This window comes from Nerophis lumbriciformis, linkage group LG23, assembly GCF_033978685.3.
Source record: "Nerophis lumbriciformis linkage group LG23, RoL_Nlum_v2.1, whole genome shotgun sequence".
Lineage (NCBI taxonomy): Eukaryota > Metazoa > Chordata > Actinopteri > Syngnathiformes > Syngnathidae > Nerophis > Nerophis lumbriciformis.
In genome coordinates, this window is record NC_084570.2 from 720,001 (window position 1) to 736,813 (window position 16,813).

General features: G+C 36.1%; 1 protein-coding gene across 5 annotated transcripts in view; it reads left to right on the forward strand.

Moving 5' to 3' along the window:
* LOC133622527 (nck-associated protein 5-like) overlaps positions 1 to 16,813 on the forward strand; it is a 298,294-nt gene that overhangs the window by 206,473 nt on the left and 75,008 nt on the right. For all 5 annotated transcript variants that reach the window (XM_061985349.1, XM_061985347.1, XM_061985348.1 and 2 more), the window contains one exon: positions 7,731 to 7,821. In XM_061985349.1, the coding sequence (XP_061841333.1) occupies positions 7,731 to 7,821 (91 nt within the window). The remainder of the gene's footprint in view (positions 1 to 7,730; positions 7,822 to 16,813) is intronic.

Here is a 16,813-nt window from a genome sequence, read left to right on the forward strand (position 1 = left end):
CAATTTGATCACGCATTTGTTGACAAAGTGGTGACCCTCGTCCCATCCTTCTTTGTGAATGACTGAGCATTTCATGGAATCTACTTTTATACTCAATCATGGCACCCACCTGTTCCCAATTAGCCTGTTCACCTGTGGGATGTTCCAAATAAGTGTTTGATGAGCATTCCTCAACTTTATCAGTATTTATTGCCACCTTTCCCAACTTCTTTGTCACGTGTTGCTGGCATCAAATTCTAAAGTTAATGATTATTTGCAACAACAACAAAAATGTATCAGTTTGAACATCAAATATGTTGTCTTTGTAGCATATTCAACTGAATATGGGTTGAAAAGGATTTGCAAATCATTGTATTCCGTTTATATTTACATCTAACACAATTTCCCAACTCATATGGAAACGGGGTTTGTAGTTAAATTCCAAAAGCGAGCACAAGTTATTTTGAATGGAATAAACAACAACCAACCTGAGTTTGAAACCAAACAGTCAGTTCATCAGCTCATGATTGCCATGTGTTCCGATTTGTACGGGATTTCGGAATCCAAGTGCAAATTGGATTCACAGAAACTGTTTCTAGATTTATGATGCGATCACCTCAAGTGTCTTGCACGCCTCCGGAGAGATACCCACGTCGCATCCCTCCTCGCCGCTGTGCTGATATAAGCCAGGTCAACGCCTCGATGTTCGCTCAGTCCCTGGCAGCCTAATTAAAGGCAGCTTTGGCAGGACAGAAGGCGAAGCCAGCCTCCTCTGCATGTTACTCACCGGGGTTGATCAGCAGACTATCAACAGTTAGTACATGACTAAGCGTGTGAGTTCATGTGTGTGACTTTTTTATTCTCAGCAGCTGCCTGAGTTGGCGTGCATCGTTGTCATCACGATGTCAACTAAAACAGCTCATGTCGCCTCCTGGAAGGCGAAGGCATGCAGGGTCAAAGTTTGTGCAGTTAAGGACATCATACTAAGATGCACATATAGAAGAGCATATTACCTCACTCTCTTCCACGCCTGCTTTGCATGCAGACTGCATGTTGGGCAGTTGATTGTTTTGAGGAGACCGAGCCCAGAAGGTCAAAGTCACTCCGTCAGGCGCTCGCCGCTGTGATTGCACTTTTATCCAAGCGGTCGCCGCGCACGCACGTGGCCTCCCGTCTGAAGGCGCGCATTTTCTTGCAAAGCACAATTTGTAAATCCGTCTTAATCCGAGGCCCCGCTTGCCTAGAATAATCGACGAAAACCGCTCCTCAGACACGATCCGACGCGACACGATAGTCCTCTATTTAAAGGGATTCAAGTTGACCACCTTTTGATGATATTCTACAGGGGCCACTTTCGGTCTGTGCGGGATTATCTGGACACTCGAACCTCAAAACTCGAAATGGATTATAATCAGACTTAAACTGCAAATCAGCCCGATTTTAACATGTAACAACAAAAGAAGCAAACTTTAGAATAATAAATAAAAACAATACATGATAATGTGCTACTAGCAACTTCAGTAGTTTTATGAGGTAATGTAATAATAATGTACAGTATTTACTAGAGATGTCCAATCATATCGGCCGATATTATTGGACTTATTATTGGAATTATCGGAAATTTAATTTTTATTATCGTTATCATTTTTTTTTTTTTTTTTTTTTTTTTTATTAATTCAACATAAAAAACACAAGATACCAGAGGTGTGGACTCGAGTCACATGACTTGGACTCGAGTCAGACTCGAGTCATGAATTTGATGACTTTAGACTCGACTTGACAAAATGTAAAAAGACTTGCAACTCGACTTAGACTTTAACATCAATGACTTGTGACTTCACTTGGACTTGAGCCTTTTGAATTGACATGACTTGACATGACTTGACATGACTTGCTACTTTCCCCAAAACCCAAAGATGAAAAAGTTATTCGGGAGCGCTCCGTATTTTTCATTGTGTACTTGTCTATCAGCGTTGCGTGTGTCAGCTGGTGTGCTCTCAGTACAACAGCCAATCAAATTACATCTACTTTGTTTTCATCACACAGCATTCATCCAATCAAATTGCAGGACAACCAACGAAGAAGACATGTCCAAACCACACGCCAGTGAACAAAAAATGATACCTAAAATAATTTTGTTTGGGTATAAAAATTACGAGGTGGTCAACACAAAACGGTTTGCAGTATGCAACACATGCGGTTCCAAAATGACTGATGGAGAGGCAACAACTTCCAACTTCGTCCGGCATTTGAAGTTGCACAAAGAACGGTAAGTTTTGAATGTAAGATAACGTTTATTGGCTAAGTAACGTGACTTTTATTTGCTGTGTAGTTAAATCAGTGAGGCTGTAAACTCACTGCTAACGTTATAACGTTATTGCAAACACGGGAATCTGTTGCAGTTCACTACCTTATTCATACTTTTTGTTCAGTGATTTTTTTTTTAAGCAGGGTTACGTTAGTCAATATATCACACGTAACGTTAGACGGCGGTCAGCAGCACCGCGTATTTTAGCCACCTAAAAAAAGACAAAAATAGTCAAATAAAGGTCAGTTAAAATGTATACTATATTATGAATATGTGTACCGTTTTAGCTAGCTTTCTGACATACTGTTGGTTGTTTACCTCAGTGGTCCCCAACCACCGGGCCGCGGCCCGGTACTGGTCCGTGGATCGATTGGTATCGGGCCGCACAAGAATTATTATTTTTTTTCTTTTCTTTTTTTAATTAAATCAACATAAAAAACACAAGATACACTTACAAGTAGTGCACCAACCCAAAACAACTCTCTCCCCCCTTTTGTTCTGGGCATTGAACATGAAGACTCTTCCTTCACTGTTCCGAGTGGCCATGAGAGTCTTGGCAGTGCCTGCCTCCAGTGCTCCAGTGGAGCGAGTTTTCAGCCATGGTGGCATCATACTACGCACCCATCGTGCACAAATGACTGACAGACTCTTGGCTAATTTGGTCTTTTGCAAATGCAATGCAGCATAGGGCCCTGACATATAAAAAGTACAACTTTTTTGTTATGTTCATGTATATGTCATGTTTTTTCAATGTTAACACTTTTGTACAAATAAGTACATTTGCACTTTATTTTTCAATGTGTTTGTTCTGTAAAGGAATGAGTTCATGTTTAAAATGACTGGTTAATAGTGCTATTATAAAGTGCAATGTCAGCACAATTTTCTTTCCTGCAATTTAAAATGCACTTGTTTTAATAAATAAATACAGCGTTTGAAAAGCATACACAATCTGTGTTAATATATTAGTCTGTGGTTAAAAGGACTTGAAAGGACTTGAAACTCAAAATGTAGGACTTAGGACTTGACTTGAGACTTTCCAGTCTTGACTTTGGACTTGACTCGGGGCTTGCCTGTCTTGACTCGGGACTTGACTCGGACTTGAGGGCAAAGACTTGAGACTTACTTGTGACTTGCAAAACAATGACTTGGTCCCACCTCTGCAAGATACACTTACAATTAGTGCACCAACCCAAAAAACCTCCCTCCCCCATTTACACTCATTCACACAAAAGGGTTATTTCTTTCTGTTATTAATATTGTGGTTCCTACATTATATATCAATATATATCAATACAGTCTGCAAGGGATACAGTCCGTAAGCACACATGATAGTACTAACCTTTAACAGTTCATTTTACTCATTTTCATTAATTACTAGTTTCTATGTAACTGTTTTTATATTGTTTTACTTTCTTTTCTATTCAAGAAAATGTTTTTAATTTATTTATCTTTTTTTATTTTTTTTATTTTTTTTAAAAGGACCTTATCTTCACCATACCTGGTTGTCCAAATTAGGCATAATAATGTGTTAATTCCACGACTGTATATATCGGTATCGGTAATTAAAGAGTTGGACAATATTGGAATGTCGGATATCGGCAAAAAGCCATTATCAGACATCCCTAGTTTATACCTTAAAATGAGGACTACGGTGTCTTCTTCGAGCTGCTCTCCATTTTTTAATGAATAAATGTCTGACGTTTTTGACCTTTTTAGACTTAGACTAAGACAAACTTTAATGATCCACAAGGGAAATTGTTCTTTTTTTTTTTTTTTTTTTTTTAGATTTTAGTCCAAAGTAGCAAGATTCAAGTCACCAGAAATGACAACGAGAGCATCGGGTGTTTGGTCTGTTGCCTAGCAACAGCAGCATTAATGGGGCATCAAGTGGACATAAAAATTACATGGAAAAAATTGGTCCATGAATCTGCACAAAATAACTCAAGAAGAAACATAAAGTTAAAGTTAAGGTTAAAAGTTAAAGAACAGTTAAAGTTAAAGTTAAAGAAAAGTTACAGTTAAAGTTAAAAGTTAAAGAAAAGGTAAAGTTAAAGAAAAGGAAAAGTTAAAGTTAAAGTTAAAGAAAAGTTCAAGTTCAAGTTAAAGTACCAATGATTGTGCTCCTCTGGGTTCTTTGGACCACCAGTCACCGACATCACCACTCCTCTTCAGCGTTAACAATCATGTTTTTTTTTCCAAAAACGTGTTGGATCGTGCAAAGTCTTTGTGTGCTTTTCAGCAATTGTCTCTTTCCTCGATCGAGCACATGAATGGTTTTCCTTCCAAGTCGTCTGTCTTGCTCTCGCTCCCCTCGTGCTTCGCCAACCGCCGTCAACAACAACCCCCCCTCTCCTTGCCGACTGCTGCCTTTAACAGAGTGACAGGTGATCAGACAAACACTCTCAGCTGTGTCATCTACGCACCTGCCGCTGATCTCGAAGCTGGACCTGACACACCCCGCTTCGCTGCAGGTCCACAGGCCACGCCCCCCCACAGATTGTCACAAACACACTAGGTGTGGCGAAATTATTCTCTGCATTTGACCCATGATCCCTTGATCACCCCCTGGGAGGTGAGGGGAGCAGTGAGCAGCAGCAGTGGCCGCACCCAGGAATCATTTTTTGGTGATTTAACCCCCAATTCCAACCCATGATGCTGAGTGCCAAGCAGGGAGGTAATGGGCCCCATTTTTATAGTCTTTGGTATGACCCGGGGTTTGAACTCACGACCTACCACTCTAACCACCAGGCCACTGAGTAGGACTTTGGACTAAGAAATAAAAAAATTTAAAAAATCAATGAATCAAACAAAATATATCCATATTGGTGTATGTATAGTATACTGACTTGTCATGATCATCCATTATCATATGTTATACTTGTTCTGAAATTGTCATGTAACCATCAAATCTGCTGTTGAAACTTGGACTATATAACCAACATATAGAACCAACATACTGTATATAACCAACATAAATAACCAACATATATATCCAACATATATAACCAACATATATAACCAGCATATATAACCTACATATATAACTAGCAAATATAACCAACATATATAACCAGCATATATAGCCAACATATATAACCAACATATATAACCAATACATATAACCAGCATATATAACCAACATATATAACCAACATATATAATTAACATATATAACCAACATACATAACCAACATATATAACCAACATATATAGCCAACACATATAACCAACATATATAACCAACATATGTAACCAACATATATAACCAACATATATAACCAACATATATAACCAACCCATATAACCAACATATATAACCAACATATATAACCAACATATATAACCAACATATACGTTTGTATAACCAACACATATAACCAACATACAGTATATAACCAACATACTGTATATAACTAACATATATAACCAGCTTATACAACCAACACATATAACCAACACATATAACCAACATATATAACCAACATATATAACCAACATATATAACCAACATATATAACCAACACATATAACCAACACATATAACCAACATATATAACCAACACATATAACCAACATATATAACCAACATATATAACCAACATATACAACCAACACATATAATTAACATATATAGCCAACATATATAACCAACATATGTAACCAGCATATATAACCAACATATGTAACCAACATATATAACCAACATATATAACCAGCACATATAACCAACATATATAACCAACACATATAACCAGCATATATAGCCAACACAAATATCCAACACATATAACCAACATATATAACCAACACATATAACCAGCATATATAACCAACAATATAACCAACACATATAATTAACATATATAACCAACATATATAACCAACATATATAACCAACATATGTAACCAACATATATAACCAACATATATAACCAGCACATATAACCAACATATATAACCAACACATATAACCAACATATATAACCAACATATATAACCAGCATATATAGCCAACATATATAACCAACATATATAACCAACATATATAACCAACACATATAACCAACATATATAACCAACATATATAACCAGCATATATAGCCAACATATATAACCAACATATATAACCAACATATATAACCAACACATATAACCAGCATATATAACCAACACATATAACCAACATATATAACCAACATATATAACCAACGTACATAACCAACATAAATAACCAACATATATAACCAGCACATATAACCAACATATATAACCAACATATATAACCAGCATATATAGCCAACATATATAACCAACATATATAACCAACACATATAACCAACATATATAACCAGCATATATAACCAACATATATAACCAACATATATAACCAACACATATAACCAACATATATAACCAACATATATAACCAACATATATAACCAACACATATAACCAACATATATAACCAACATATATAACCAGCATATATAACCAACACATATAACCAACATATATAACCAGCATATATAACCAACATATATAACCAACATATATAACCAACACGTATAACCAACATATATAACCAACATATATAACCAACATATATAACCAACACATATAACCAACATATATAACCAACACATATAACCAACATATATAACCAACATATATAACCAGCATATATAACCAACACATATAACCAACATATATAACCAGCATATATAACCAATATATATAACCAACATATATAACCAACATGTATAACCAACATACATAACCAACATATATAACCAACATATATAACCAACATATATAACCAGCATATATAACCAGCATATATAACCAACATATATAACCAACATATATAACCAACATATATAACCAGCATATTTAACCAACATATATAACCAACATATATAACCAACATATATAACCAACATATATAACCAACATATATAACCAACATATATAACCAACACATATAACCAGCATATATAACCAACATATATAACCAACATATATAACCAACATATACAACCAACACATATAACCAGCATACATAACCAACACATATAACTAACGTATATAACCAACATAAATAACCAACATATATAACCAGCACATATAACCAACATATATAACCAACATATATAACCAGCATATATAGCCAACACATATAGCCAACATATATAACCAACATATATAACCAACATTTATAACCAACATATATAACCAACACATATAATTAACATATATAACCAACATATAAGTATGATTGATTAGGGGCGGGACATGGATAAGCATTTTTGTCAAATTACAAAGAGTGATGAAGTGTTGCTATATATGTCTGCCTGCCGGAGTAAATAAATGCATTCATTCATTCATTCATTCATTCATTCATTCATTCATTCATTCATTCATGTAGCATGTCTTGTGTGTGCAGGATGGAAGAGACGGTGCGGTCGCTGCTGCAGAGTCAGGGAGTCGTGGAGCAGACGGCGGCAGACACAGCGGACATCATGAAGGCCTACAAAGTAAACAATTAAGAAGCGCAATGGATTATAATCAGACTTAAACTGCAAAACAATCCGATGATTTTAACATGCAACAAAAAAAGAAGCAAACTTTAGGATAAGAAATAAAAACAACACATGATAATGTGCTACTAGCAACTTCAGTAGTTTTATGAGGTAATGTAATAATAATATACAGTATTTACCTTAAAATGAGGACTACGGTGTCTCCTCCGAGCTGCTTCTCCATTTTTTAATGAATAAATGTCTGACATTTTTTGACCTTTTTAGACTTAGACTTAGACAAACTTTAATGATCCACAAGGGAATTTTTTTTTTAAATTTTTTTAAGATTTGAGTCCAAAGTAGTATGATTCAAGTCACCAGAAATGACAATGAGGGCATCAGGGTGTTTGGACTGTTGCCTAGCAACAGCAGCATTAATGGGCCATCACGTGGACATAAAAATGACAACATGGGAAAAAAAAACTCAAGAAGAAACATAAAGTTAAAGTTAAGGTTAAAAGTTAAAGAAAAGTTAAAGTTAAAGAAAAGTTAAAGTTAAAGTTAAAGTTAAAGTTAAAAGTTAAAGAAAAGTTAAAGTTAAGAAAAGGAAAATTTAAAGTTTAAGAAAAGTTAAAGTTAAAGTACCAATGATTGTGTGGAGGTCTTGCTCCTCTGGGTTCTTTGGACCACCAGTCACCGCAATTTATTTGTGGCGTATCTGCTCTTAACTGAAAACACTTGTACATCACATCACATCAACGTCGCCAATTGAAACTAAATTGAAATCATTTCAATTAGCACTTGGCCCACCCAAACTTTCTTTGGCCCCACGGTGGTTTGTTTTGCAGTGGAACTCAGAGTGGATGATATTCTATGTTCAATAACGCCGTTCTGTGGAAAGACACTAGTTTTTTTAAGAGCAATGTTTGGCAACTGAGGCTTCGAAAAGTCTTTCCGTAAACTTGATCATTCGAAAAAGCGTGTGGCGCCGCTTGTATTTCTCATAAGATCTGAGGGCATGTGAATAGCTGCCTGAGTTTGGCGTATTTTTCAGTTTAGTGCTGTGGGGGGGGAAGTGAGAGCCGAGAGGAAAACAATCATCGCTGACCTTGTTATGTTGCAGAAATGGCTGGCGGGATGGAGCAGGGGAAGTAGTGGGAATTAGAACGATCGCACGTCTCCCAAGCAGAGGGTCACCTTTCGGGTCACACTTGACAATTTGTTTTCACACCTGCCTAGATTTGTTTTCCTTCTTTTTTTTTACAGACCCCTGAGAAAGTTGTCAAAAAAAACAACACATACACTGCAAAAACTGAAATCTAACTAAGATGAAATATCTCAAATAAGGGCGATATTTGCTTATTTTCTGTCTGATAAGATCATTCTTCTCACTAAGCAGATTTGATGTTAGAGTGTTTTACTTGTTTTAAGTGTTTTGGTCCTAAATGATCTCAGTAAGATATTACAGCTTGTTGCTGAGATTTGATGACCTATATTGAGTAAAACATGCTTGAAACTAGAATATCAACTGTTGCAAAGCTGTGTCATCAACACTCACAAGTATAAAACTACTTTTTTAAAGTAATAATTTCTTACTTCAGGCATGAAAGAGACAATTGTGTGTCATAATTAAAACAGATGACAGCCAAATGGACTTTGCTGTTTTATTTTCAATGAAACAATAGAAAATAAGTACTCATATAGTAGTACAGTTGGCACAGTACAGTAAACGGACAGTTAATATTTAAACATTTAATATTTCAAACAATTTTGAACAGAAATAGTTCATGCACATTCAGATAATTTATTCAAAAGCTGTATATATGTGCATTAATTGACTGAAAGAGCACGCACTTGACGCGATGATGTCATGTTATCCATGGAAAAATGCATTTTTAGACAATATGATTTGCCTGAGCGGCTAGGAGACCCCGAGAGTAACAAGCGGTTTCTTTTTTATTAAGAACAATACATTTGTTTTTAGTATACATTTGCTGGTTTCAAGAAATGTAATGCCGAGCGCATATCATTATGTCAAGATAATGGCACTAGCATTTACTTCATTTAAGAACATTTTCAACATATTGAGCAAAAAGATCAAATTTTTTTTTCCTACCAAGAAAAGTGCACTTGTTATTAGTGAGAATATACTTATTTTAAGGTATTTTGGGGTATGCTTTTGTCTAAAAAAAAGGCTTTTTTAAAAAGATGGGTTTTTAAGCCTTTTTTAAAAGCATCCACAGTCTGTGGTGCCCTCAGGTGGTCAGGGAGAGCGTTCCACAGACTGAAAGAAAGCCCGGTCTCCCATTGTTCGTAGCTTTGTCCTCGGAGGTTGTTTGGGAAAGTCTTGACAAGCCAAATGTTCTTGTTCTATTGGCAGATAATTTTGCTTAGTGCAAATAAAATACCCCTCATTTTTGTATTATTTTTCCTATTTTTGAACACTGACTTTTTGCAGTCTAGCATCCAGATGTGCTCCGCGTGTATTTGCGTGTACACCGTTCTTTATCGCTTCCTTTATTATAGCAGCTAAATTAATCCTTCTAAGCCCCAAATGCCTGAAAAAATCATTTAATGCCTGCAAAGGGATTAGAAGAAAAAGGGCATCACGTTTGGTACATGCATGATATATTCTGAGTGAGCGAATGTTTTCATTTCTGTGCAACGAACTGCACTGCAAAAAGTCAGTGTTCAAAAACAATTAAAAAAATTAATAAAAAAATGAAGGGTATTTTATTTGAAATAAGCAAATTTATCTGCCAATAGAACAAGAAAATGTGGCTCGTCAAGACTTAAAATTAATTAATTAAAATTAATTAAAAATTAAAATTAGCTAACTTCAATGAACCCAAAAATACATTAAAATAAGTATATTCTCACTAATAACAAGTGCACTTTTCTTGGTAGAAAAAAAAAATTGAGACCTTTTTTGCTCAATATGTTGAAAAATATTCTTAAATGAAGTAAATGCTAGTGCCATTATCTTGACATAATGATATGCGCTCGGCATTACATTTCTTGAAACCAGCAAACTTATACTAAAAACTAATTTATTGTTCTTAATGGAAAGGCAACAAGGCAAGCGCTTGTTACTCTCGGGGTCTCCTAGCCGCTCAGGCAAATCATATTGTCTAAAAATGCATTTTTCCATGGATAACATGACATCATCGCGTCAAGTGCGTGCTCTTTCAGTCAATTAGTGCGCATATATACAGCCCGGCCCCCGGCCAAAACATTTTTAATTGTATTTTGAAGAATTCATCCGAATGTGCATGAACCATTTCTGTTCAAAATGGTTAGAAATGTTAAATGTTTAAATATTAACTGTCAGTTTACTGTACTGTGCCAACTGTACTACTATATGAGTACCTATTTTCTATTGTTTCATTGAAAATAAAACAGCAAAGTCCATTTGGCTGTCATCTGTTTTAATTATGAGACACAATTGTGTCAAAGTCATGATTTTTTATTTTCATGCTTGAAATAAGAAACTATTACCACATATTTCGGAGTATAAGTCGCACCGGCCGGAAATGCATAATAAAGAAGGGAAAAAAACAGTCGCATTTTTGGGGGGAAATGTATTTGATAAAAGCCAACACCAAGAATAGACATTTGAAAGTCAATTTAAAATAAATAAAGAATAGTGAACAACAGGCTGAATAAGTGTACGTTATATGAGGCATAAATAACCAACTGGTATGTTAACGTAACATATTATGGTAAGAGTCATTCAAATAACTATAACATATAGAACATGCTATACGTTTACCAAACAATCTGTCACTCCTAATCGCTAAATCCCATGAAATCTTATACGTCTAGTCCAGTGGTTCTTAACCTTGTTGGAGGTACGGAACCCCACCAGTTTCATATGCGCATTCACCGAACCCTTCTTTAGTCAATCAATCAATCAATGTTTATTTATATAGCCCTAAATCACAAGTGTCTCAAAGGGCTGCACAAGCCACAACGACATCCTCGGTACAGAGCCCACATAAGGGCAAGGAAAAACTCACCCCAGTGGGACGTCGATGTGAATGACTATGAGAAACCTTGGAGAGGACCGGATATGTGGGTAACCCCCCCCTCTAGGGGAGACCGAATGCAATGGATGTCGAGTGGGTCTGACATAATATTGTGAGAGTCCAGTCCATAGTGGATCCAACATAATAGTAAGAGTCCAGTCCATAGTGGATCTAACATAATAGTAAGAGTCCAGTCCATAGTGGATCTAACATAATAGTGAGAGTCCAGTCCATAGTGGATCTAACATAATAGTAAGAGTCCAGTCCATAGTGGATCTAACATAATAGTAAGAGTCCAGTCCATAGTGGGGCCAGCAGGACACCATCCCAAGCGGAGATGGGTCAACAGCGCAGAGATGTTCCCAGCCAATGCACAGGCGAGCGGTCCACCCCGGGTCCCGACTCTGGACAGCCAGCACTTCATCCATGGCCATCCATGGAAAATAAAATGTTGTTTTTTTTCAAATTCAAGACAAAGTTATATGTTTTTGGTAACACTTTAGTATGTGGAACATATTCTAAGTAACAAAGACTTAATTTAGAGTTATTTGGTTAGGGTTAGGGTTAGAGGGTTAGGGTCAGGGTTAGAGGGTTAGGGTTATAATAAGGCCATGCCGAATAAGGCATTAATAAGTACTTAATAATGACTAATTAGGAGCCAATATGTTATTAATTTGCATGTTAATAAGCAACTAATTAATGGTGAATATGTTCCCCATACTAAAGTCTTACCATGTTTTTTTACTGGTGCACAAAATGAACCGTGCATGAATGAGCTAAATAATAATGGTAATGTGTGAATAATTTCACACATAAGTCGCTCCTGAGTATAAGTCGCACCCCCGGCCAAACTACGACTTATAGTCTGAAAAATACGGTACTTAAAAAAAGTAGTTTTATAATTGTGAGTGTTGATGACACAGCTTTGCAACAGTTGATATTCTAGTTTCAAGCATGTTTTACTCAATATAGGTCATCAAATCTCAGCAACAAGCTGTAATATCTTACTGAGATCATTTAGGACCAAAAACCCTTAAAACAAGTAAAACACTCTAACATAAAATCTGCTTTGTGAGAAGAATGATCTTATCAGACAGAAAATAAGCAAATATCACCCTTATTTGAGATATTTAATCTTACTTAGATTTCAGTTTTTGCCATACTTGCCAACCTTGAGGTGGGGGGTTGGGGGCGCGTTCGGGGTGGGGCGGGGCGTGGTTGTGGGCGTGGTTAAGAGGGGAGGAGTATATTGACAGCTGGAATTCACCAAGTGAAGTATTTCATACATATATATATATATATATATATATATCCTGAAAATATGCAAACAAAACTGTGTTTAGATAATTGATACTTCAAACTTGCATAAATAAATATTAAGGAATATAACATAACTTGGCTTCTGAGAGCTTCAAAATGTAATGAATAAAATGCTAAAGTTGTCGATAAACAAGCAATTATTTTAATAATTAAATATGGTCATTTTAAATGAATTATTATGATCATTTAAAATTAATTATTTCAAATATGTTTATTTTAATGTATAATTCTATGGCTGGATGTAATAAAGAGTCAGAAAAAATACTAATAAAAATACAATTAATTTTTTTAGCAAAATATAGTGAAAATGTATTTAGCCTTTTTTTTTTTTTTAATTAATAAATATATTTATTTTTAGGTAAAATAAACATAATAATACAATTTATCTCTAGTCTGGATGATTTAGTTCTTGTCACCCTGTTGTCCTCCCGTCATGAAAAAAGGCTGTCCTCACTCAGGTCCGCATGGAGCTGGAGGGGGCGTGGCCTCCAGCTCCGGCTGAAAATCGGGAGATTTTCGGGAGAATATTTGTCCCGGGAGGTTTTCGGGAGAGGCGCTGAATTTCAGGAGTCTCCCGGAAAATTTGGGAGGGTTGGCAAGTATGGTTTTTGCAGTGTGGCGACAAAAAAAAAAAACAAGAAATGAGTGATGAGTACAAATAAAACAAGGGCAGGGAAAAAAAAAGAGGTTGCATGTGGCTAAATGTCACTGCTAATGCGCTCCATTGAGGATTAGCAGCATGTTTGACGGATAGTCTGGCCTGAGGTGCAAAAGCTTTATTATATATATAAAAAAAAAAAGTCCCATGAGATATATGTGAAATGGTTCTGACACCTGAACATACACAAGAAATGATTAACAACATGCTTTACTTCACATGGAAGCAGAAAGATGAAAATGTAATAACAAAGAGGATGAGGAGTTGATGTCAAAGTTGGCTTTAAACGTCCTAACTTCTGCGCCGAAGCTCCTGTGGACTTTGTGGAAAAAGAGCAAACACGGAGGGTTAGTAGGCCATTTCCCCAGCCGGACGGTCTTACGCAAGCACTTTCTGTGCATTCAGCAGACAAACTCAATAACTGGAAAGGGCAGCGCCGGGGACAAGGTTCCCGCCCCTCTCTCTGCGGACGCCATTACGGGGGCCTTTTTAACGCCGCCTGATGAGCAGCCTTCTCGGGGCAAATTGCAAACAAGCACACCGGAGCCCAACACAATAAAGCAAAGCCGCTCGAACACCATTTTTTTAGACGGACTCGTAAAAGATGGAAAACCCAATATTTATAAAGGAAATTCGATCCGTAGTTAAAAACAAGAGCAATCAGACTGTTGCACTCACTTCTAAAGACAACAAAAAAAAACCAAATGTACAGTCGTACCACAACTTACAAGCTTAGATAGTTCTGTGAAAAAGCTCTTAACTTAAAATACTTGGATCTCAGATCAACATCTCCCATTTGAATAATTGAAATCAGTTAAATAGGTGCGTACCCCGCCGCTCCCAGTCTGTGGAACGCTCTCCCAGTCTGTGGAACGCTCTCCCTGACCACCTGAGGGCACCACAGACTGTGGATGCTTTTAAAAAAGGCTTAAAACCCCTTCTTTAAAAAAAAAAAAAAAAAAAAAGCCTTTTTTTAGATATATGCATACTAGTTCTAGCTATTTGGCTGTTCTAGTTTTTATTTTATTTTTTATTTTTTTATTAGCTTTTTATTTTTATTTTTTTACTACAGTGTAGCAAGTGCTCTATTATTATTACTATTATTATTAAAAAACACTTGTGAAGTGAATTATATTTATATAGCGCTCTTCTCTAGTGACTCAAAGCGCTTTACATTGTGGAACCCAATATCTAAGTTACATTTTTTTTTTTTAAACCAGTGTGTGTGGCACTGGGAGCAGGTGGGTAAAGTGTCTTGCCCAAGGACACGACGGCAGTGACTAGGTTAGCAGAAGCGGGGATCGAACCTGGAACCCTCAAGTCGCTGGCACGGCCACTCTACCAACTGAGCTATACTGCCCCAATGTATGTTACACTTAAATAAATAAATGATAAATGGGTTGTACTTGTATAGCGCTTTTCTACCTTCAAGGTACTCAAAGCGCTTTGACACTACTTCCACATTTACCCATTCACACACACATTCACACACTGATGGAGGGAGCTTCCATGCAAGGCGCTAACCAGCACCCATCAGGAGCAAGGGTGAAGTGTCTTGCTCAGGACACAACGGACATGACGAGGTTGGTACTAGGTGGGGATTGAACCAGGGACCCTCGGGTCGCGCACGGCCATACACTTAACATGTAACATACCTTTTAGAAACGTTTGGATAAGAAATATTGGTAACACTTTAGTATGGGGAACATATTCTAAGTAACACAGACTTAATTTAGAGTTATTTGGATACTAGGGGAACATATTCTAAGTAACAAAGACTTAATTTAGAGTTATTTGGACACTAGGGGAACATATTCTAACTAACAAAGTCTTCATTTAGAGTAATATGGACACTAGGGGAACATATTCTAAGTAACACAGACTTAATTTGGAGTTATTTGGACACGAGGGGAATATGTTCTAAGTAACAAAGTCTTCATTTACAGTTATTTGGACACTAGGGTAACATATTCTAAGTAACACAGACTTAATTTAGAGTTATTTGGACACTAGGGGAACATATTCTAAGTAACACAGACTTAATTTAGAGTTATTTGGACACTAAGCGAACATATTCTAAGTAACACAGACTTAATTTTGAGTTATTTAGACACGAGGGGAACATATTCTAAGTAACAAAGTCTTCATTTAGAGTAATATGGACACTAGGGGAACATATTCTAAGTAACAAAGACTTAATTTAGAGTTATTTGGACACTAGGGGAACATATTCTAACTAACAAAGTCTTCATTTAGAGTAATATGGACACTAGGGGAACATATTCTAAGTAACACAGACTTAATTTGGAGTTATTTGGACACGAGGGGAATATGTTCTAAGTAACAAAGTCTTCATTTACAGTTATTTGGACACTAGGGTAACATATTCTAAGTAACACAGACTTAATTTAGAGTTATTTGGACACTAGGGGAACATATTCTAAGTAACACAGACTTAATTTAGAGTTATTTGGACACTAAGCGAACATATTCTAAGTAACACAGACTTAATTTTGAGTTATTTAGACACGAGGGGAACATATTCTAAGTAACAAAGTCTTCATTTAGAGTAATATGGACACTAGGGGAACATATTCTAAGTAACAAAGACTTAATTTAGAGTTATTTGGACACTAGGGGAACATATTCTAACTAACAAAGTCTTCATTTAGAGTAATATGGACACTAGGGGAACATATTCTAAGTAACACAGACTTAATTTGGAGTTATTTGGACACGAGGGGAATATGTTCTAAGTAACAAAGTCTTCATTTACAGTTATTTGGACACTAGGGTAACATATTCTAAGTAACACAGACTTAATTTAGAGTTATTTGGACACTAGGGGAACATATTCTAAGTAACACAGACTTAATTTAGAGTTATTTGGACACTAAGCGAACATATTCTAAGTAACACAGACTTAATTTTGAGTTATTTAGACACGAGGGGAACATATTCTAAGTAACAAAGTCTTCATTTAGAGTAATATGGACACTAG